The sequence below is a fragment of the Mauremys mutica genome, chromosome 13, assembly GCF_020497125.1.
Source record: "Mauremys mutica isolate MM-2020 ecotype Southern chromosome 13, ASM2049712v1, whole genome shotgun sequence".
NCBI classification, from domain to species: domain Eukaryota; kingdom Metazoa; phylum Chordata; order Testudines; family Geoemydidae; genus Mauremys; species Mauremys mutica.
In genome coordinates, this window is record NC_059084.1 from 11,647,058 (window position 1) to 11,671,477 (window position 24,420).

At 44.2% G+C, this 24,420-nt stretch overlaps 1 protein-coding gene across 3 annotated transcripts in view; it reads left to right on the plus strand.

Annotated features, from left to right (window-relative positions):
- Nucleotides 1-1,572: 1,572 nt before the first annotated feature.
- PMEPA1 (prostate transmembrane protein, androgen induced 1) overlaps nucleotides 1,573-24,420 on the plus strand; it is a 70,126-nt gene continuing 47,278 nt past the window's right edge. The window contains exon 1 of one of the 3 annotated variants that reach the window (XM_044984695.1): nucleotides 1,573-1,976. In XM_044984695.1, coding sequence (XP_044840630.1) covers nucleotides 1,874-1,976 — 103 coding nt within the window. In that variant the 5' untranslated portion in view covers nucleotides 1,573-1,873. Of the gene's footprint in view, nucleotides 1,977-8,510; nucleotides 8,588-24,420 lie in introns of those variants that run through there. The other 2 variants (XM_044984694.1, XM_044984696.1) reach the window with 2 other exon arrangements.

Consider the following 24,420-nt stretch of genomic DNA (forward strand, 5'->3'; position numbering starts at 1 on the left):
AAAACTAGTTGTTGTGGCACAGGTGGGCCATGGTGTTTTTATAGCATGTTGTGGAGGGGTTCCTCAGAAAGAAAAAAGTTCAGAACCCCTGATTCAGGGAAGGTTAAAAATCAGCATTACCTTAAGGGTGTTCTCTGGAATGTGCATTTTAATGTACATTACAGATTTCCTAAACACATCTGTACATAACAGTGGGTCACAACAGCATTAACCGAGAATACAGTATTTCTGGGGCCTCATTTGCAGAAGTGCTGAGAAGTGTAACTTCTGCTAAAGTCAAGGGGAGCTGTGGTGCTCTGAAAAGCAGGCCACTGACTTGCACAGCAAACCTGTACTGTGCAGACTTCCTTACAAAGGAAGGAAAACCTTCTAGTAACAGGTTGAAGTGCAACGTTCCTGCATTTGGTCGTGAAATTTATGTAAATGATTAATAAAAATGTAATTAATTTATTATTGTTAAAACATATGCAGTGGGAATTGTTTTAGTGATTTTTTTTCAGAATACTTTCACAGTAATCAAAGATGTATAGTAATTGGGAAGTACATCTGGCACACTGCGGTGCTTCGCAACAGCCTGATTCTTATAACCCCCTTCATTATAAACTGTGCTGCCCCCTACCCCAGTATAAGGAGAGTCAGGATGATCTTCTAGGAATCTAGGGAACTGACCTGGTGCTGGGAGCCGGCACACCTAATTTCCATTATTACACCGCTGTGGAGCTGGAGTTGCCACCGTGGAGTTACTCTGGATTTACACTAGCACCGTTTAGGTCAGAATTTGGCCCCAGGGTTCGATTCCTGCCCGTCGCCGACTTGCTGCGTGAGTTCGGGGCTGCAGGCTCGCTTGGGGGGGGGGGGAGAATCTGCGCTAGACGCCAGGGGAAGGGGGGGGCGATGTGCCACCCCCGCTCGCCGGCCTGCAGCCCCAGGCCTGGCAGGAGTTGCCTGCTCGGGGGGTCCGGTGTGGGTGTCCCCCCCGTGTGCAGGTGGCGAGCTCCCCCCTTCCGTTCGGGTGCGCGGGACGGGCAAGGCGCTCAACGCCGCTCCCCAGGGACGGGTCATTATCACCCGCGCCGCCGGGAACGACCTGCACCGCCACCGCTCGGGGCTGCCGCGGCCAGCCCCCGGAGAGCCCGCTGCCCGCCCGGGGCTCGCCCCGAAGCCCGCCGGGGCCAGCGGGAGCCTGGGGAACGGCTCCGGCCGGGCACGGCACAGCAGCGTCCCACCAGGGAACAAGGCGACTCCCCGGCGAGCCGCGAACCGGCCGAGCTCGCCACGCGCTCGCCCCACACTGCGGGCCCGGGTCAGGGGCAGCGGCGCTTGGCTGGGCTCGGGCGCTCCGCCTCCCGCGGGGCGGGGATTGGCCAGCAGAGCCGTCACTCACCTGCCTCCTTCTCCCCCCCCCCCCCCGCGTCTATTTCCTCCCCCTCCCCGCCTGGCGGGGCGAGGGCAGTCCCCGTCTGGCGCTGACGTCACCCCGTCTGCCTGCCTCCCTCCGACGCCCCGTTCCATAGGAAGCTGCATCTCCTTGGACTTGAATGAGGAGGAGCGAAGGGGGCGGGGCGGAGCGGAGCCGCTCGGAGCCTGCCCGGGCAGGAGCGAGAGAGAAACAAAGTCGCGAGTCTGTTTCACCCACCCAGCCCCGAGTGAACGTCCCGGGCGGGCGGGCCGGCCGGCGGGGGGAGGGGAGGGAAGCCAGCAGAGCCCGGCTCGGGTCTCCGTCTCTGTCCGTCGGGGGCCGCCTGAGGAGTGGGTCGCAGTTCCCCCTCCCTCCCCCCCCCGCCCCCCCCAGCTCCAGGAGGAGCCCGGCTGGATGCGGCGCTGCCCGGGGAGCCCGGCTGCCTTCCCGTTCTTCGCTCTCCCCCTTTGGTAAATGTATCGCTTGATGGGTGTGAACAGCACAGCGGCAGCCACCCAGCCCAATGTCTCCTGCACATGCAACTGCAAAAGGTCTTTGTTCCAGACGATGGAGATCAGTGAGTACTTGCGCCTGCCTCCCCTCGCCCGCGCGGACCCGCCCGCTCAAGTTTCCTCGCTGTCGCTGTGGGTTTTGGTCCGCCCGTCCCCCCACGGGTGGATCGCTGTTGGGGGGTTAGAAATACAAAATGTCCAGAATCGTTGCTGCTCCCCGGTCCTGGCGGGCAGGCGCTGAACTCCGGCTGCCTTTCCCCGGCTGCCTCCCGGAGAAGGGAAAGTTGGTTTTTAATTTCTTGTTAAAAACAAATATTGTTTAATCCCCCCCCCCTCCCCGGTACACCTTTTCTCGTAACGCGCTGCAAAGGAGCGAGTCGCGGTGATGACCTCTTAGGTGTGTGTGTGTGTGTGTCACTTGTGTGTGTTTTAATCCGATTTCAGCCCTCTCCTGCCTCCTTCCCCCCCAATTCTCTTCCTTCCTTCTCCTCCACCCTCGAAAGTTGCGGCTGTATAGGTGGGAATCAGTGTACGTGGTTACATTTTGGAAAGATCTCCATGTATGTAAGGAACGAACTCTCCCCTCTCCCCAGGGCACTTTGTGGGGGACTTTCAGTTGTAGGTGGAGTCGGTGTATTAAGTGCGGACAGGAGATCGGACAGACTTCTGTGCATTCTCCTGTGTAGTCATAAAGGTTGCGTTGCAGGGCGGGTTTGCTGCCAGGTTAGTGTTCCTGGGATGGCAGGGGGAGAGGGGGGCCTGTGTCTGGGGAAGGGTGAGTTCTAGTCAGTTTCAGCTGGCTGCTTCTCTTAGCTTTGTGTCTCTGCCTGCGCCCCCAAGGCAGACGGGGAAACAGACTGCGAGGGCTATTTAAAGCACATGCAGAGTCCCAGCGTTAGGCTGGCGGATCCAGCAGCTCCAGGCGTCCTTTCCTCCCCCAGACACACACCATCCCTCTCGTTTTATTACAACGCTTCTCCCCCATCATTGCCCTGGACCTGACATCCCAGGTATCCCTCACTGTGATTCCCTCTTTTCCTCTGCTTCCCCCTACCCATTGAGTTATTATATTCTCCTCCCCCACCCTCATTTAGATTTTGCAAAGAGCAGGATTTTGGGGAGTGCATTAGCTCCATTCTTGATTATTCCGTTGCCTGTTCCTAAAGGGTGCAGTTCAGATGATGTGGCTGTGATAGGGAGATTATGCGGGTCCCACTAACCTTCTGTACTAATTCCAGCTTTGAAGCGTACAGTCAGCTGTTATTTTATATCTTGATTTTAGGATGATAAATCAGTGAAGTTGCAGAAAGATGTCTGTATTTTTCTCCTTTCTTTTCTCTCCCCCTACCCAAGACGATAACAATGGTGTAGTAGTAGCATTAAGCGGTCTCATCAACTTGTCTGTGGTGTGTGTGTGTGTGTGCGTGCGTTTGGGGGGGGGGATACACATGTACATCCAGCAATCTAGAATTTGTGACTATAAATAGTAATCGCTAGGTCTGAGAAGTAGATTAAGACCATGTCTAGCCTGCAGGGTGGTTAAATAAGTCAAAGTTTTCCTGCCTGTCTGAAGGGGAAGAGGGCCTGGCTAATAAGCTGTATTGTTAGACAGACTGTGAAACCAAATACAGAAAAGCTTGGGTCTGTTCACAAAGGTCTGTGAATACCTAAGGGGTAACTGCAGGGGCTAAACAACTTGTAGAGATATTGCTAAAGGGTCAGAGTGAAGTAAAAAACCATCAGGCAATAGAATTCAGTCCTTTTCTTAGTCTTTCTGCTCCAGTTTCTTTTGGTCTGCAGACATTTCCAAATATGTGTCACATCCTAAACTATGTAACATGAATGCATTGATGTGTAGACACCCATGTATGATCCTGATCACACTTGACTCATTAGCCAGTTTAACATATGCTGTTGCCACATATTGGGCTGAGTGTTTTCTCTAGGAAGACTCTGTCTGGTATTTAAACATCACAAGTATTATACAAAAGGTAAAAATAACAAAACACCATGTCGTTCTCCATTCTGGGCGCTGTCAAGCAGTCTTGGTGTCTTGACTTTGGTGAGCAGAATACAAACCTCCTAGACACAGAACTTCCCCCCCAAATGATGTAAAGTTTTTGCTGGGAGAGCAGTGTCCGGTTCTGCCTATCAAAAACCTCTCCTAATTAAAGATGAGGAAGTCCATTGAAATGATAGAATAGCTCCTTAATTTAAAAAGAACTGTTGCTATTTTTAATGGTTTTTCCATGCTAGCCCTGATCTTTCATCTGTTGCTGTTTAGGATTTAGAATATTTATGAGTCACAGCATCCACACATTAATAAAACCTAGCCATATTAATGTGGTTTTGTTATAAAGCTGTGCGAGGAATTTGCTTGATTAGGACAAAACTGCATTTAATGCTACCTCCATATGTAAGGTTGAGTAGTTTGTACAATGGACAATTATCCATCTTTCCCCACTCAGCATATATATATATATGAAATCCTTTTCAAATTCATCATTTTTCATTTAGGTCCTTCCCCTCAGCTAATAATATAAACATAAACATAATGATATTTGGGCTGACACTGAGGCAGTTTGGTTAATTTAGTTGTCTGCTCTTCCAAATAGACAACATTTCTCTCCCTTCTGATGAAGTGATGCTCAGGAGATTTTGACCCATAAGGTTCGTGTTGTCAACACTTGAACAGATAAATATTGCTTTTAGATATCTTGATTAGACACTACATTTAAATTAGATGTATGCGTGTAGTTATTTGGGGGTTAGAGGGCTACAGACAGAAATGGAGCAAATATTTGGAAAAGTAGTTTTTTGTTTTTAAATCCATAAAAATGGAGTAGCAGTGAGTATGTTGTCGGACCAAATATCTCCAGTTTTGTGTTTGCCATTCTGCCTTTTGAAAATGGACCGTATGGAGCTGAGCTAGAAAGCGAGCTTTGGTTTGGTGTGAGGGGTTTTAGTTTCGGGGATAGGAGTGTTTTTGTAGTTTTTTGTTATTGTTGTTTGAGAAGTTGATTGGCTTTTCAAGCTATTACTTTTAAATTTATTGTCTGGAAACTCAATCTTGTCAAAGTGTTTCAGCCTGTGTGGTTTTTCTACATCTAGAAGGCCAGATTCTGATCTGATTTACACCCTGTGCAACGCTATTGGAGTCAGGGCAGAACCTGAACCTGGGTGTGTTGGTGCATTGAGTGGAAAATGGAAATTTGGGGCACATACCTGCCCTCACTTATACACTCAGGCAACCCTATTGGGCCAAATTAGTTCCTGGTGTAAGTAGGTGAAAGTAAATTGAGCTGTACCCATTGATGCCAGCAGGGAATTTTGCCCATTGTGCAGAGAGGGTTCAGGACAGCATTGGGCCCTTAGGATTTTGGATGGTCAGATTCCTGCGTTTCCCTGCACATCGTGGGATGACTCAGGTTGTTTGAATTTTGAGAAATCTATTGGCATTCACACGCTGGGCACTAAAACGTGTTCATCTTGAATTTTAAAATAAACTATGCCCTTTGTACAGAATGCACCTTTAATCTTGATTTAATCTCATTCGTGTTCAGACAAAACTAAACTGGATTTGCCTGATTTTATTAACACTACCAATACTGAATAGACCATTATTCTTTTTTGACTATAACAAACCATGTTAGGTATTCATACCAGCTGTACTATATAAATACGTAATAAAGATATGGCTCTCTTTTATGCCAACCAGTGAATGAATGTAAATTATTTCTCTGTCCCTCAGCATAATGAATCTGAGGAACTTTTTATTTTTTTTAAACTAGGTCAGATCAAGGCAGTGATGATGTAAAAAGTAGCACTATTAAAAGAAATAGCATCTGCACGGTCTGTCTTTTGAAGAAAAAGTCTCTCCTACAGTCTGACTCATGGCATGAGTTTCTTTTTGGAACCGTTTGGTCTGTTTTTGAATCTTATTCCTTGATTATATAATTTTTTTTTTAGAGGTACTGGCCATTTTCAGATTTTTGTCCAGTTTCTGAAAGACTCCACAGCAGACAGATGCCAATCACTGATGTTGCTACTGCCTGTGTGCAACGCCAGGAAGAATTAAGAAGAAATAACAGTTTTTTGCACAATCTCTTTCATTAAGCTGGAACCAGTTTTGCTAGAAGCTTGTATGTCATACTGTTACACTGCTTAGCTCCTCTACCAAACAGTGTCTTTCTAATACTGCGCCCTTTTCCTATGCTGTCAGTCAATCAGCACTGTGATCCTGATCCAAAACCCACTGAAGTGGATGGAAGCCTTTTCAATGACTTCATTGGCCTTTGGATCAGGCCCGTAACATTAGTTCTTCTATTTATTTTGCAGTAGGTTACTTTAAATTGCTGGCAAATAGCTAATTTCTGTGAGGCCAGAGTTGTTACCTTTCCGTGTAAAACGGGACTAGCTACACGAAGGTTGCTCCTCGTCTGGATTTAATAGAGGAGTCAGAGTTGTGCCTCCACAGGACTGATTATTAGCAGAGTGTTTCACTGGCTATTTTATCTCTTTAAAATAACTATTTTAACTGGCCCTAAAAGTAGTCAATTTTGTATCTGTAAATATACTGTAGGAATGCGGCAGGAAAGTAGCACAACTGCAAACTCTCTTTAATTTAACCCTCTCTCTATAAGTAGGTAAGCTGTGAAATTGACTCAACAATATTTCGGTGCAGTCTTTAGTCCATATGACAAGCATGAGTATTTAGACAGATTAAAGCAGGTGGCATCTGTTGGTGGCACTCTGGGATTAGAATTGTAAAAGAGTGTTTTGGTTTTCTTTTGCATTTTTTTTTTTAACTCCAGGTTCAAAGTCTTGATTACTGTAGTGACTAAAGCGAGTGCTCTGAGTGTATGTCTATACTACCCAGTTACAGCCTGGCTGCAGCAGCACTGTGACGTGGGCATTGTAGACATGCTTTATTGGCAGGGTAGAGCTCTCCTGGCGATTTAAAAAAAAACAAACCAAACCCATCCCGAACGAGCAGTGGTAGCTTTATCGGTGATAAAGCGCTGTCTATACTGGCGCTTTTCAGCACTAAAACTTTTGTTGCTCAGGGTGGTGTTTTTTCACACCCCTGAACGGCAAAAGTTTTAGCGCTGAAAGTGGCAGTGTAGACAGCCTGAGTTGCTGTACTGCCAGTACTCTGCGCCACGTTAAACCAGACAGACGTCTTCTCTATAGCCCTAATCAGCTGGCCGGGTGAAGGAGGTCAGGGGTGATTTTAGTGTTGGCGGAGTCTGTAAATATCTAATTATTCAGCTGAATAAACAAATCAGTGCTGCACCCTTCATTCAATAGCTCGCTTTCCTGCTTGCTAAAATCAGCAAAACTGTTTTTATTCAGTTCCATGTTCTCCATGGACAAGTCTTGTGACTGCCCAGTTTGTCCAGCACTAGAGTCATTAGCACTGGTAATGGGTTCCTTGTGAATGCCAAGCAGGGTTATTTTAGACTACAAAGGAAGTCTAGGCTGCCATAGGTAGGGCTGGACACCCAGGACCAGAGAATGCTTCTGCGCTTTCTTAGAACTTCAACATGCTAGCGTGGTGCAGGTGCAAAACACTAATGACTTCAGTGGGAATGCTTAAGGGGTAAGGTGCTATTATTCACAAAGAGTAAGGTGCCGGTCCGTTTTCTTTTACTGATGTTAACCAAAATATTCTTCAGATTTATTATTATTATTATTAAAGTAGTTAAAATATTCTTTAACTAAGGAAATAAGAACATTCTCCTTACATCCTTACAGCTGGAAAGCAGATGCTATACACAAATTTAAAAGTGGCTTAGATTGCTGGTTTAAAACCATTCCGAGTTGACCATCTGAGTGGATTTCTTTCTGAAGGTAGAACTTTTAAATCTTTGCATTCTTGAGTTTAATAACCAAATACAGATGGCTCACCCTGGTATCATGTCTCCTTTCCGCCCCCAAACTATTTCTTTTCAAATGTGTGTCATCATTGACATCCCGTGTCAATGGCAGCACTTGACCTGTTGCTCTCTGTTGACCGAAAGAATCTGAGTTACTATAATAATATTGACTTTTCTGTCACACAATATAGTTTTTGACTAAAGTTTTCATAAGCAAGACCAGTACATGTCAGAGAATGGCCCATAAACAGCACAGGTCTGCTACCAGCTTTTAAAAAAGCTGCTGTCTCTTTACTTTGTTGCTGAAATCTCAATTTGATATATACAAACCACAGTCAGGAGAGTTCTGCCTCTCTTTGGTTGTGTCTTTATTGGGGAGGGGAAGTATGTTTTTACAAAGATAGCCATCTCCTGTAAAATCCAAGAGCAGACAAGGAACAGGTTGTAGCTACTTTAAAGAAAGCACTACCAATGCTTTGTCTCCACTGGGATGTTACATAGGTATCTTTAGCTAGCTATCTCTAGCTCTGTTAAAAACATAACTTTTTTTTTTCAGAGAAGACATAGATATAACTTACCTTCTCTCCCTACTGTGCCTACATATCACAGGGGTCTTAGAATGATGATTTATTATGTGCCCCAGGACAATGACTTCAATCTTTGTGCTTTATTCCCTTCATTCAGTGTTGATTATAAAAGAGATGGAGGAAGAACCAGTATCAAGTACATTTAAAAGAAAGAGAGTCAGACTTTTTTCTTCTTCTTCTGTGCTGTACTCCATGTCCTGATACCACAAGGTGGGTCAAAGTCAGGTGGCATGCATTGGAAGGGGGGCACCTGAAATCGTGTATAATGCAAAGCACTGACATGATACAGCTAACTCTTCTTTTCGGTCGGTATTGTGGTAGATTTAGGAGAATATTTGAGATAATAAGTTTTGTTACTCTGTATCATGGAGGTGTGTGTTACTCACTGAATAAGTCTTTTTTAAATTATTTTTAGGTGTACTGAAATTATATCAGGTTCTTGAATACTAATGATCGGAGTGCCTGATGGATGTTGTAGAAATGCATTTGATAAATAGCTACATTAAGTAGGGACTGAGGTTTTCTCTGCATTTTTCAATATTTTAAACAAATAATTTAGCTTGATTTTCCTGATTTCTTTGAAAATGTAAGGAGTAGGTGCCTAAAAGAAGTAAGTTCTTCTTTTAAATTATTATTGTTTTTCTTTTGCTGTTGCTCTCCAAACATGCTAAAATCTCTTGGTCAGAGAGCTGGCAGGCTCAATGGAATCCTCGAATGAATTTGAAAACCTACATTATTAATGGATAGGAGTAAGAAGGGAACCACATAAATATATAGTGACTCTTTCATGGACAGTAGCTGCGGTGATCTAGATTTTGCCCATGCGGTAAATAGTTGTACAGTCACAGGTGTTGGTGTTGTTTCAGTTTAATATTACCAGTTATAATTTAGTAACTCTGATCAGCTAAAGGGCTATTTACCTGTAATGGTCTTCAAATAAAAACCATTTTTCAATGAAGAACATTTGCTTTGTATAAAGAAATGGCACGTGTGGCACACTTTCTAATCCAGTACTTTTAAATTCTTTGGTTCAGATGGTTACAATATGTCTGTTAGCAGCAGTATTTATTTTGCCTTGTTACTAGCAACTCTTGGCATGGAAGGCAGACAAGTAGAGATGTATAAGGGGCCCTCTGCTGAATTATGTATATTCTCTGTTCACACGGGTATACTCCTTAAACAAAGATATTTCCACTGCTTGCATCCGAAGAAGTGGGTATTCACCCACGAAAGCTCATGCTGCAAAACGTCTGTTAGTCTATAAGGTGCCACAGGATTCTTTGCTGCTTCTACAGAACCAGACTAACACGGCTACCCCTCTGATACCTTAAACAAACATGCAGCAAAGGGGCCATTAATATTAATGGGAGTTGTATGCAAGCACTAAGACCAAGATCCAGAGAGAGAATGTGCCAGTTCGTTCATTAGAGTCAGGGGCTACGGGGAATGGCTCTGTGACCAAATTGCTGGGTGATCTTGGTCAAGTCATTTGGGGCAGATCCTCATCTGGTGTAAATGGTGATAGCTCCACTGAGATGAATGATCATTTACACCAGCTGAAGATCTGTTCCTTGGAATCAAATCCCTGTCGAATTGATATCAATGAAAAGTGAAATCCTGGCCCAACTGAAGTCAATGGGAGTTTTTTCACTGATTTGAGTGGAGCCGAGACGTCATCCCAAGACTCCATTGAACTTCAGTGAGACCAGGATTTGACCCTTCATCTCATGGTGCCTACATTTCCATCTGTAGCTTCTTCCCTACTTCACTGCTGCAACAGTTAGTGGTCTTTGATTGAATTCCTTGAAGAGTGGTTAAGGTACAAGTGCAGAATATTACATTGTCCAAACACACATACTGTACAAATAGTGTTAGTATTTGAAAGGCGAGCATAGTCATTTACAGGGTGCGGGGCGACTCCAGGCACCAGCACGCCAAGCGCGTGCTTGGGGTGGCATGCTGCGGGGGGCGCTCTGCCGGTCGCCGTGAGGGCGGCAGGGAGGTTGCCTTCGGCGGCATGCCTGTGGAGGATCCGCTGGTCCCGCAACTTCGGCAGACCTCCCGCAGGCTACTGCCAAATTCGCGGGACCGGGGACCTCCCGCAGGCAAGCTGCCGAAGGCAGCCTGCCTGCCGTGCGTGGGGCGGCAAAATGCCCCTGACAGGGTGGGATAGATATAATTTGTATACCTGTTGATTCTGAAGTGTTTTCAACAATTCCAAAGGACTACAGGTTGGTTTTATTTTTACTTCTTTGGTAAAAGGTAATTTGCTTAACACTGCCAAAAATAACTTAAAATAAACTCGATGGACTTTCTGAAGGCTATTGGATACTTTGAGGAGGCAGTATCTCTTTTCAGATAAATTTCAGCTGTATCAGTTACCCAAATCCTCTGAATAAGGATGACAAACTATTCCAGGTAAAAGGGGCTTTGATGGTTTGCCAAGGAATATAGCTTAGAAGGCTGCACTTTGATCTGCATTTTAAATGTTTCTTTGTAATGAAAATTTTTCATAATTTTCTTTCGAAGTCTGTGATGCAGAGATTTGTTTTTTTATTAAAAAGAATAGGAAAAACATATTACCGGACATTTATTATTAGTTCCTCATCTGTAAAATACAGGATTTCGAGATCTCCTGATGAAAAGTGCCATAGAAGTGCTAGGAATTATTATTTATTATCTACCTTGGAGCCAGCTAAAAATTCTAGCTCATCACATGCAGTGGTATACCTGCTAACGGCATGATTACGCCAAACAGGAAATTAGTAGCGATGTTAATTTATTATCAAAGCTTTGAGTTTCTTTTGAATACACTAACTTTCTCCAGTGAGAAACCTAAACTGGCACTAGCGTTTTGAACACTGTATATTATACAGGACTTACCTTGACTGTCTCCCTTCTACCTAATGCTGAGGGTCTCTGATTTAGATTTTTCTCCCTAAATAAGATACATTTTTATTATTTAGCAAATAAATCTGCTTAATCTTGTATCTCACATATTATAAGATAATGACTTAAATGAACATTTCAGACACTTTGTACAAATAATTTGCTTGGTTTTCTAGCTGTTCAGAATCTTTTCTACAACCTCCACCTCACCTTCCTGACCAAATTAACAACTGGTCCCCAGAAGAAGTCTAGGGTGCTTGTTATCCACATAATCTCTCACACATGCAAAATGATGGCTGTTGTGTTTGATGGATGTAACGTGGATCCAGGTTTATCTAGAACAGGGATCGGCAACCTTTGGCACGTGGCCCGGTTTGTTTACTTGCCGTGTCCACAAGTTTGGCTGATTGCGGCTCCCACTGGCTGCGGTTCGCTGCTCCAGGCCAATGGGGGTGGTGGGAAGTGGAGGCCAGCACATCCCTCAGCCCCCGTCGTTTCCCGCCGCCCCCATTGGCCTGGAGTGGCGAACCGCGGCCAGTGGGAGCCGTGATCGGTTGAACCTGCAGACGCGGCAGGTAAACAAACCAGCCTGGCACCCTGACGGGCTGCGGGCCAAAGGTTGCCGATCCCTGATCTAGAAGAAAGATGGATAGAAACACAGAAGACATTTAAAAAAGGTTTAATTTAATTTACTTCTTGAACATAATCCTTCTTTCTTGAAGCTGATCTGTGCAAGATTTATTTTTTGGTTGGGAAGCTGATGATGTTAAGATCTAGAAAGTAGGCTTTCGCAAATAGCTTCACCAGTGCCTTCTAGTACTGACTTGCTGCTTTTCTTCTGCTCCAGTCACAGGACTTTCTAGGGCAGAGATGTCCAACTGCCCCCGAGTGGTAGCTTTCTGCTTGTGGGCATTGGTCAACTGGTGTTCAGAAGAGACCAGCTCCATTCCATTTGTAATCTAAACTAGCATGTGAACCCAGGTCTCCAGATCCATGTAATACTTAGTCCCATATGAATGCCTTAGGGCAAACAATGTCTTGTGTATATTTAACTTGTATCTTTCTGCACCCTTCTCTAGAACTAAAATGTCTTCCTTCAGTTTGACTTTATTATGCTGTGCACGTACTTGAGATTGGATGCTGATATTGGGCTTATGGGTGCTCCTGGCCATGTATCTTGTAAAACCTGCAAGCATGGTAGCTGAATTTACAAGTGATGCGTGCTCACATGCCTGATATTAGCACTGGGTCCTCCTAAAGCTTATTTCTGTTTTATGACCTAATAGTAATTTTGCAGTATGTGTAGTAAAAATTTTGAGACTCATGTATAATTTATACAGTAGAACAGTACCCTTGAACTTTAGAATTTGTATTTGATAAGGTGCATTTATGCTGTATTTAGAAGAGTTTTCTTTTTTGAGATGCATTTTAATGTCAGTTGGACTATAGATTTTCACGCTCAGATTAGCACAGAATTTTTAACTTCTCAAGATGCTTGTTGAAGTTATTCTGTGTGTATTGGTGTATTTCTGTAATGCCTTCAAATTGTGTGTGCGCGCAGGCGTGCACAATATACGTACAATGCTACACAAATCACTTAACAAAATTGACCACTATTCTCAATTATATATGGCTAATTTAGCACTTAAAATACATGCACAAAAGCATTTACATGGGCAAACATATTTGCGGATGCCAGGCTATTAGTGCTGTTTGTTTGCATCTGCAGCTTGAATATTTGGGCATGTAATATGGAATTGCCCTTCAGCAGGTGCAACTTAATTGCGCACATTTGCAAACTCGACTCGTGCAAGCCAACAAGTAGAATTTAGCTTGATAATTAAATACGCACATGCAAGCTGTTGATTAACCAACAGTTTTAAAGTTACTAAAAGTGAAAATATTTAATTACAAAAATCTATATACATTTGCAAGGATATATGCAGGAATTGTTTTGTTTTTTGGGGTTTCTTTGGTCTTGTATCACTTCTTCACAAGCTGTCCAAAATGTCAAGTAGACACTTTGTTACTGTAAGCTCCTGCAAACATTGTCAGTAATAATTCTGTAAAACTATTAATCAACTTTGCATGACACTGTGCAAACAGACTGAGTAATTTCTTTGTTCTTTTCATTTTACTTTGTAATTGGTGTCTGTAAAAGCCCAAAGGTTTGGTCTTGTGGAAAGCATGATTCATTTATTGGTGTCTGTGCCGACTAGTTATCTTTCAGTAATTCCAGAGTAGTGCTACAAGCCAAGAGTGATTCATACATGGCTAAGTGCACAAACAAATGGGGTCATGGCCATCTGCAGAAACTTTTCTAATCTATTTATGGTATCAGAGAAAGAAGTGGGTGTATGAAGGATGATGGAATAGGTGTCAATTACACTGGTGAATGTAACCAGTTAGACAACACTAACCATTACTTAAAAACCACTTTCTTCTTGTTGCTAAGGCTCATTACAATAGATTACATTTAAATGCTGTCATTTCCACTTAGTGACCCAAGTGTACTGAGAGAGTGATTTTTTTTTTCTTTAAATAAACATAACTACAGTGGTAGTTCCCTTCAACCAACCTCAAAATCTAGAGGCTGATGTTAATTGTCTGTGTAGATATTGGCTTAATCCTTGCTCTCTGTTATCCAGGGTTGCACTGGTATATGCCATTATTCCATTGCACTCAGAATTTGGCCCAATACTTGCATGTTCGTGAGCAGGGATAGCATTCCATTTTTACATAGCCAGCAAAACTTCCATGGAACAGCTTAGAAAAGTAAACACAGGGCAAGTGGGTTGATTCTCCTCTCAGATGCAGCTCCATTGGCTTCCTTGGTGTTATCCTGTCTGAGTGGAGAGCTGGTTCTAGTCAGGACATCTATTCTGGAGTGACTTTTTCTCCTTTGCATTTGACTAGTGGTGAGAATTAATTTCACTCTGCGCTCAAGTGAATGAATGCATCAGTGCTAAGTGCACCAAATATTCAAACGGTGCTCTGCTCAGATAGAAACTCCTGGGGTCTGTCTTCTGTTTGGGGGATTCAAAGTTGTCTCAGCGTTGCTTAGCCGTGTAGTAAAGCCAAACATGGGCACCGCCGTGGCACTTGTTGTCTGTGCTGCCAGAAGCAAGAAGGGGGGTTGCGGCGGGTGGGAGAGAAGGGAAAAGTCCTAATAAGAGTATCAAGGGACATATGTTGTAGTAATAATAATACCTAGCTCTTATAGTAAACACAGTGGGCAAGATCTGCTGAAGGGCAATTCCAGTGTATAGATCTCAAAGTGCTTTATAAATATCTCTCACAGGGACGTGGGTAAGCATTATACTAGAGATGGGGGTGAGTGGCAACATTAAATGTAGTTCATGAAATTTGCAACATGCCCAAGTTCAAGGGTACCCCTTTCCAGGAGGGGTTGAGTTGGTCACATCTGTGGTGCTCTTAGCTTACAGAAGAGTAAATTGAAGCCCAGAGGTCAGTGGCTTGATTACTCAGTAAGCTGAACATGTGCACTAGGGCTGGCTGAGAAATGGGAATAATTTGGCACAAACTTCATCAATTTTTGAAATTGAAATTGTAAACACTTTGACTAGCTGGACATAAGAACGATCTTACTGGGTCAGACCAATGGTCCATCTAGCCCAGTAGCCTGATTTTCAGCAGTGGCCAGTGCCAGATGCTTCAGAGGGAATGAACAGAACAGGGCAATTATCCAGTGATCCATCCCCTGTCACCCAGTCCCAGCTTCTGGCAGTCAGAGGTTTAGGGACACGCAGAGCATAGGATTGTGTCCCTGACCATCATGGCTTTTTTGTATACTTGCTGTGTGTGCGCCCACAAATGGCCCAAACAGGAAATAGACTCCAGGAGGAGAACTGACGTGGACTTTTGCTCAAACACTGATGAATCTCTTCTGATGTCTGAATTGTATTCCTCTCCCACTCTCACTTTATTTAAACTAACAGACTGGGTAATCACATGCTAGACTTACCTGCAGGGTATGGGAAGGGAGCCATGCCTTTTGGATCAAGTCTCATGAGACTTCTAGCCGTTGAACATTGGGGCCAAAATTTTCTAACCTGAGTACCTAAATTAATGCTTCTAAATCCATAATTAGGATCCTAAGTAAGCGTAGCCTGATTCTCGGATGTGCTGGACACCTGTGGCTTCCACTGACTTGAATGGGAACTGCAGGTTCTTGCAACCTCTGAAAATGCTTGGCTGTTTTCAATCCCAAGGGCTAGGATTGCACTCTTACAGCGAGATTTTTTTTTTCTAAGTGCTCAGCATTGGCCTAACTCTGTGTTGAAAGAGTTTGAAAATCCAACTTTTAATGTGTTGGGTTGGGATTTTTTTTTAATTTTTTTTTTAAAAAACCTTCAAATGGAAAACATAGTGAAGTCATATCCCAAACCTCTCCTACTCTCCACACACCTCACCTGTTCTGCATTCCACATGCTGCTGTTGCTGATCCTAGACACACACTAATGTCTAGTGGAGTTACTCACACAGACTTGGCTAATCTGAACATTCCTTTGGTGTGTGTGGCCAAGGTGGGGTCCCTTGGATGGAGTTAGTGGTTTAAAATACAAAGGCCCCTGCTGCCATCGCATGTGTGCAGGAACACCCACAATACAGTAGCTGTGCTCTCATTAATCATGTGCACAAAGAGGGTGGCTGTGTGGGAAGAGGTTTGATCTGGGGCCTTGCGGAGCTGAGATGAATTCATAGAGATCTTGGCTGTCCAGTTTGCACATTGTAGGGGGAAGGATTTCTGAGCAGGAGAACATTCTCTGGTTCTCAGTAAAGCATTTGGGGTGAAATCCTGGCCCTCTAAGCAACTGGGAGTTTTGTCATTGGCTTCAGTGGGGCCAAGTTTTCTGGTGTCTCTGTGCTTGCTCTGTCCTGTTGGTGCATGGTAGGCTTGATGCCACATTACACCTGCTAGTGCTTTGAGAAGGCAGTGATGTGAAACGTGCACATTATAGGCCCAATTATCAGAGGTACCAACGACCTCAAACTCCAGGGAAGTCAATGGGAGCTGCAGGGGCTCAGCTCCTCTGAAAACCAAGTCCTAAACCTTTTGTACAGGTGTAGGAAATACTGCGGTTCCTCCTCTCCTCCTTCCCAAGTCTGAGAGGGAGCAAACAGCCTCACCTCCGCCTCTACTCAGTGTCTCAATTGGCCTCTGTGCTCCACTGGCTCCAATAGCCCCTCCTCCCCCACTTCCCCCCAGCATATACAACATCAGTCCCTTCAAAACTGAGCTCAGCTCTGAGGGAACATTGGCCAGTAAAGTTCCCCCTTTATAATACTTAACCATACATCACATTGTTCTGTTTTACTCATTCCAGAGTGAAAATTAGTTTAGGTTTTAATTGTTCCCAGTTTAGGATACAGTATCTCCTTTGTACTTGTCTTAGACCTGTAGTGGAGACTTTTAAGGAAAGGTACCTTTCCTATGTGGTACTATATAACTTGTTGGTATATAGTAACTTCAAAGACTAAAATATTCTTGTTTTGTCTCTCTCTCTCTCATGCTCCTAGTTTAGTGTAATATTTTTAACGATTTGAGCTGGTTGCATATGAAGCGATGAAGCCTCATTCTCCAACCCTGGAATGACTGACGCTTTGCAGTATATCTGAATTGCTCTTGCTGCAGCTTTTGCCATCATATCTTGCCGAGAACTTTAATAGTGCAGAATTCTAGGGCCGTGTCAACTGAAAATAGTGTTCTCATCGGACATGTGTCGATCATTGCCACAGGACTGAGTTGTGAGGAAAAATAAACATAATGGTCAAACTGAATTGGATAAATTCACTATGTCCTTTCATTAGTTGTTGGTTTTTTTGTTTTTTTTTAAAGAAGCTGCATTCATTGATATTTAAGTTTTGAAAGAAGGTATTTCAAATTTGAAGGAAACATGCGTGAATGGGTCTAATTTAGTTAGTCAGTTATGGAGCCAGAGGGGAATGAGCCCTTAAGGAGGAATAATGAGTAAAGAACTAGCTGTTCTTGAATAAGAGTAGCAGTTGTACCCGAACATTAAGGAACTTCTTTATTCACTTGACCATCAAGCTTTGTTGCACTCCAAATGACAAGTGTACTTCAGTCTCAAAGAGCCTATGGCTTTGAAGAAATCTTGCATCAGCCTATATTCTTTTTTATTCACTTGGCATAGGTAGAATCAGAATGTGCTCTGTGTGTGTGTGCGCGCGCGTCTTCCCTGACTACATGTTTAGGAATTTTTTTACTGCAGCCTTATATTAGTTTTGCATTAGACCAAGCCCAGTCTCTTCCAAAAAAAGATCTCAGGTGTAAGGCACAGGTCCACTTAAATGAAGAGGGAAAAAAAACCCGACAACAAATTAAGCAAAATTTGAAATTAGCTGTTACAAAAATAGGTACAGTAGGTCTGTTGCACAATGGTTTTTATGGCTTCTAATGTTAACATCATAATAAAATCCTGTATCCAGGTCACTCTAGTTGAACTGAAAATATGAGGGGCATCATAAGGAAAACAAAACAAAAAAAACCCAAAACCTAAGATAATAGGAATAAAGTTATAGGGAAAAAATTCCTGTTTGCCAAACTAATCACATCTGTTGTATTTTGTTTTGCTTTTTGTTTTTTAAGAAGGCTGGGAGATGACATTACTCTTCGTTGTATTTGCAAGCCAAACGATATCTATCATGTTCATTCTCTCAGTATTTGGTGGTGGGTGGAGTGTAAAGACTTTTTTTTGTTAATTGTTGTTACTGGAAGGTGAAAAATGCAAACTCTCTTGCAGCTGTACTCTCTAATTGTACTGATGCCAAGAGCTGCAGCTCAGTTTTCTAGCTTGATCAATGCTGTTAGTTTAAGTAGTTGGATAATTTAGTAGCTCTAGGCACTTTTGTCTGACTAGCGTGAGCCTGGATTGCTTGCTTTGCCCCTCTTGGGAAGGAGAGGAGGGGACTTCCCTTTGAATACAAGGGTTCCCCTGCCTCAAACAACTGTCAGCTGACACTTTCTGGGGCCGATACCCAACCCTTTTGGAATTGAGGGACAAAGGAAACCGTGGATATGATGCTTTGACTTTGCAGCCTCACGTTAAGCTAGGTCAGGGGTCGGCAACCTTTCAGAAGTGCTGTGCCGAGTCTTCATTTATTCACTCTGATTGAAGGTTTTGCGTGCCAGTCATACATTTTCATGTTTTTAGAAGGTCTCTTTCTAGAAGTCTATAATATATAACTAAACTATTGTTGTATGTAAAATTAATAAGGTTTCAAAATGTTTAAGAAGCTTCATTTAAAATTAAATTAAAATGCAGAGCTCTCTGGACCGGTAGCCAGGATCCAGGCAGTGTGAGTGCCACTGAAAATCAGCTCGCCTTCAGCACCTGTGCCATAGGTTGCCTACCCCTGAGCTAGATACTCTTTCCTGTTGCCACATAAAGCCTTTCACTCTCCTTACTGGAGGGGCATAACATTCTCCCTTCATCCAAAGCATCTTCTTTTCTTTTTTTCCTTTTTTTAAAATTGGGCTTGCTTACCGGATATTGCCCATGAAACTAGGTACTAGGTATTCAGGGCAAAGCTTCCATCCATACAGCTGTTAAATAGTGGGATGAGCACTCCTTCCCTTTATTCAACCAGTTGTTTAACAATTTTTCTCTGTCCTGGGAGTTTGTTTGGCCTGTCTTCAACTTTGGCTAAGGAGTAGCCGGGTGGGACTATGACAGATCGTCTTCCTAGGATGTACAGGCCTCTGAAGGGGGGAAACCACGTTTCTTTTCTGAGCAGCATCTTAACCAGTACAAGAAATGCAGAAATAGTGACTTCTAGGAAGGGGCAAAAAAGGAAGTTGAGCTGTAAGGGGAGACTTGATCACTATTCTGCACTTGTCCATTTAATCTCTCAAACAGGGTTCGCCCACTCCCAACAGGAGAGGAATATATATACATACAGTATATATTTTTCAATCACTTTTCCTTTCTTATGAAGAAAGGATATGATTATTTAGGAGAGGAAGGATGGATTCCTCATATTGCTGGAGAAAACCCTCTACCTAGCATTCAGTTGCTTCAGTGGAATATGCTGCAAAAGGTATGGCTGACGTTGCTTTAGTCCATGAAGATTCATTTAAAAATAAATTAAAAGTTCCATCTGCAAATGAATGAGCACACTTGGGGTATTGGTTTGTGCAATTTAAAAGCTGTCCTTGCATTTCCAATGGTATTATAAGTCATTTGCTGACCCAGCCTCTGATGGTTATCACGGGGCGATACAGCAAGGCAGGGAATCGATTGCAGTAGATCAGTGCGTATTGGCTTTGCCTATCAAAGGCCATGCTGGTTACAAACATTGATGAAAGCTGAAGACTGATGCTCATACGAGCAATCTTTAGAGAGCATAGTCTCCCCCCAACCTTGTCACTGAAATCTCTGGATTTTGGCTATTTCTGAAAAGCGCTTTTCTTGAAAGCGCTTCACCTTTTAGGATGGCCATCCACCTTGAAGACAGCATGAAGCCCTGGTTCCCAGCTTGGCCGTGGACCTGTTGTGTGACTACTGGCAATTCTTTTCTCTTCTAATCATTATCCATCTTAGAGCATGTCTACACATGGAGTTATTCTGGAATAGCTATCCTGCAGTAAATCTACACTCTTACCTTATGAGAAAGAGAGAGATTTCTGAAAGGCTCTTAATCTTGATATCTGAGATACTCATTGTTATTAAACCAACGGGCTTCTCTGTAAGGAACTTCTCTACATCAATAGGTGACTGTGCCTTTACAAAGTAGGGAAGAAGTGAGCCAGCACTCTAGAAGAAAGGAGGCTGCTACTTCCAGGGAGTAAGAACCAGGTGGTTGTTGACCCGGAGTGCCTCGCTAACCACAGGGATATGAGATTGTGATGCCTAGAGCAGGGTTTCTCAAACAGGGGTCGCTGCTTGTGTAGGGAAAGCCCCCGGCGGGCTGGGCCGGTGTGTTTACCTGCCCCATCCGCAGGTCCAGCCGATTGCGTCTCCCATTGGCTGCGGTTCGCTGCTCCAGGCCAATGGGAGCTGCTGGAAGCGGCGCAGGCCGAGGGACTTATTGGCCGCCGCTTCAGCAGCCCCCATTGGCCTGGAGCAGCAAACCGCAGCCAGTGGGAGCCGTGATCGGCCGGACCTGCAGACGAGGCAGGTAAACAAACCGGCCCAGCCCGCCAGGGGCTTTCCCTACACAAGTGGCGACCCCAGTTTGAGAAACCCTGGCCTAGAGCCTTCTGGCAGAATGGGGAAGGGCTGTTCCAAACTAAATCTGAGTCGCGGCTTATTCACTGCATTTCCCCGCCCTCTATAACAAACTACTGGGAAGCTGCTTTCAATGGTGCCAGTTCCTGGAGCTGGGTTCCAGTGTAAGAGGAGAAACCCCTCCCCACCACAGTCTCACTGCCGCGTTGTCACTTCATAGCCCTTTGAATATTAAGGGTTTGCTTGTTTTGAACTCCCCCATTGACTAAAACAAAAGAGCTTATCCAGACAGAGATTATACAGATGCATCTTGTGCCAAATGTATTTTGGACCTTGAAACATGGTTGCCCCCTACATAGACTTTTTTATTTTTTAAAAAGCACTTAATCTGTGCACGCCTCTGTTTTGTAGGCAGTCCACTCAGTTGTACAAACAGTATAAGATGAAACCACTAGCAGCAGCAGGTGTTGGCCAAGCCAATATAACTACCTGTTCTTTGTTCGTTCTTGTAGATGGAGTTTGTGGGCCACCATTTAGAACAGTGGTTCTCAACCTAATTACTATTGTGGGCCGCATATGCAGCTCTCTCTGTGTTATGTGGGTTGCATCCATACAATATTCATACTACCTATATGGCCCTGAGGGTGTCACATGGGCTGGGTGCTGATTGGGCCACTGGTTTAGAGGGTCATTCAGTAGTAGTGCAGCCACAGATGTGATTGGGCACTGATCCATGGTGGCAGTTCACTGAATGTTCTGCAATGCCCAGATCTCAGATATTTCCTCTAACAATGAGAAGTCTAGAAGGGATGAAAGGAGAGGAAAGAGATGGTGGCTCAACACCTTTGCAAGAACTCACTTTGGACATTGCTCCTTGATAACCTCATTTATATTTAACACTATGTAAAATGGGTTATACAGATTAATGGACAAATATGAGCATAGGATAGCCAGACGAGGCGGGGGAGAAAGGCAGGACGTAACTTCCTAAAACCCTGCATGATGACACAAACTCCAGACTAGCATCTCCCACACAACCAAGGCCAGTCCCAAAACCTCTTGGGTAAGTCATATGGGCAGATAACGTGTGTGTACACTGTGTGGCATATGAGTGATGGCCACCCTCTTGGCTGACACATCAGTGATTGAACCAGAGATCTCTAGATCTAAAAGCACGAGCTGCTACAGCTTGAGCTAAAGAACCAGCCTCTGAAGCTACCGGCTGTAACAACTCATCCTCTGTGGATTGGCATGGGGGCGGGGAGGGGTTAGGGGACTGGTAATACACTCAGCAGTGGGCTACATATGCACCTGTAGCTGAATTTGAAGTGGTGTGGGAGGAAAGTAACCAATGGCTGCTTTCTTACCCCATACAACCTATCCCAAATGTGACTGATCCTATATCTAGCTATTTTTATAGGTTTTAGAAATTGAAAGCAGTTGGGTATCTTCACTTCACCTAAAAGGCTGTGAAAGATCAAGGAGGCGGATAGAACTTGTCACCACAAGTGGGTGTTGAGCTTGGTAGATTTCTTTTCTTTGTCTCTCCATTCATGAGAAATGTATGAGATGCTGCTTCCAATCAAAACTTTATTGCATGCACATGTGCTACTATTGCACACTGCCCAGTGAATCCCATCTGCCCAAAGGAAATGGCGGGGACGGTTTACATTTTACAAGATAACTTTCCCTAATTCCTTCTGTGAACAAGGAATTGATTTGCAGTGTAGCTGAACTTGTTCCTGTAAAACAGAGTGACTTAAAAGCAGTGAGTAGACTCTGAGCCTAGAAATCCCATGTTATTTAGCTACTGCGGTAATTTACACTGACACTCTGACCCTTAATCTCTTTCTAGGGTGAAAAAGTTGCCTATCTCTGTCCTCTCAGGAGCATTGAAAGTAATTGCAAAAGTCTTTCAGGAGAAAGGCTGTGTTAACATAACCTTTTAAATTGCTTTCTAGACTCCTTTCCTACGCTTCTCACTTGCCATCTTGCAATGGGAAGGCTGGGAGGAGAGAGAAGTGCAATGCAGCCTTTGGCTTGCTAGTTTTGGTATTTGATGTCTCTGGCACATGTTGCCCTCCTGTTTATGCATCAAATTTAGACTAATACAGAAAATCTCCTACTATGCAAGGCTGTAGTCTTTAGTTGTATATGCCAAATAACACTCACTGGCAGGACTAGATGACTGGGGGTTGGACTAGATGACCTCCTGAGGTCCCTTCCAACCCTGAGATTCTATGACATTACTCCTCCTTTCTTTCCCCTCTCTGTGAATTGTGGCTACGTGAGTGAAAGAGCTCAATGTATATCACAGTGGTGCCCAAATTGTTTACCCGTGCTAATAATTGGAAGCAGATGCTCAAGCTGGTTATGGTACCATTAACTAGTTGAGACTAAATAATATTGCATTAAAATACATAAAGAAAATAAGCAATTCAGTGCCTGTTATATATCATCTAGCACAGTGTTTCTCAAACTGCAGGCCAATGGGAGCTGCTGAAAGCGGCGGCCAGAATGTCCCTCAGCCTGCGCTACTTCCAGCAGCTCCTATTGGCCCAGAGCAGCGAACCGCGGCCAGAGCCACGATTGGCCAGACCTGCGGACGGGGCAAGTAAACAAACCAGCCCGGCCCGCCAGGGACTTTCCCTACGCAAGTGGCAGCCCCAGTTTGAGAAACACTGATCGAGCAGGTTTGTATTGATCACTAATAAACACCTTTCTAGGGAAACCACCGTATGAGTCATTGGCACGTTCTATACAAAACTTTTGCTTGTATTTTTGTATTTATTGGTTTTCTAAGATTTCTTCCTGCTCGGCGTGAGGTAGGGTTTAACAAAGTGCTAATTTCTAATGGAAGTCCAAGTAGTGTTCTCAGGCTGTGTCAAACACAAATTTATGAATCTGCAGCATCCTATATAGGAGAACCCCACAACTCTGTCTCACGTAATATGCTACATTATATTTAAGGGGGAACGACATTATATCCACGTGCTGCATCATGGCCATGATCCAAGGATGATCACCTAAATAATGTACCTTACCTGAGCTCTAGATCAGGTATCTGAGACCATTTAGCTGTTTAATCAATTGGTTAGCCTAGAAATGGATATTTGTAGCATTACCTTCGGTTGAATTCATGACAGGATTGGGTGACCTGCTGAAGTTTTGGTCTTTGATCTAGTGCCTAGATTATTCTTGGCCCAGCTGAAGGTCACATGTTTTCAGTTACAGCATTCATTTATTGTTATTACAAATCATTAGTGCACATTTTTATGTTCCACCCAAAGCTAAAGTCTTCCTCAGATTGTTGTAAGTATCCACCACTACTTGAGAGTCTTAGGAGGCCTCTGTCCTTTCTGAAATGCTAGCTGTCTCAAAGTCTGGTATGTGAAGATTCCTGGGGTGTCTCCCAGGGTTAGAACAGGTGCAGCGTAGGCCTTTGTACAGAAGACATCAGGGCCAGCTTTAGGACATGCGGGGCCCGATGCGAAAGAGCTGCCGCCGAAGACAGCGGTAGCGATTGAGCTGTCGCCGAAGATAGTGGCGGCAATTCGGTGGCAGCTCAATCGGTTGCTGCTGTTTCCGGTGGCACTTTGGCGGAGGGTCCTTCCTCGGCAGCAGTTGTCTTCCAGGGCCTTACCTTGCAGGGCCCCTCTTCCGGGTGCTGCGGGGTCTTCTTAGGCGCGGGGCCCGATTCACGGGAATCAGGGGAATCGGCCTAAAGCTGGCCCTGGAAGACGTGATACTCCAAGATAGACAGACAGCCCAGGAGAGTCTCCCACCTGAGGCCACCAACATTGTATGACAAAATGTAAAAGGTAAAAGAGTGTTGCTGTTACTGGAGATGATAGGGAAGGCTCTGATAGGTTGGAAGAGAAGGAGAAGGGTGACTGTGACCTCCAAGGTGTTAGATAAGGCCTGAAAAGTTTGTATATTTTA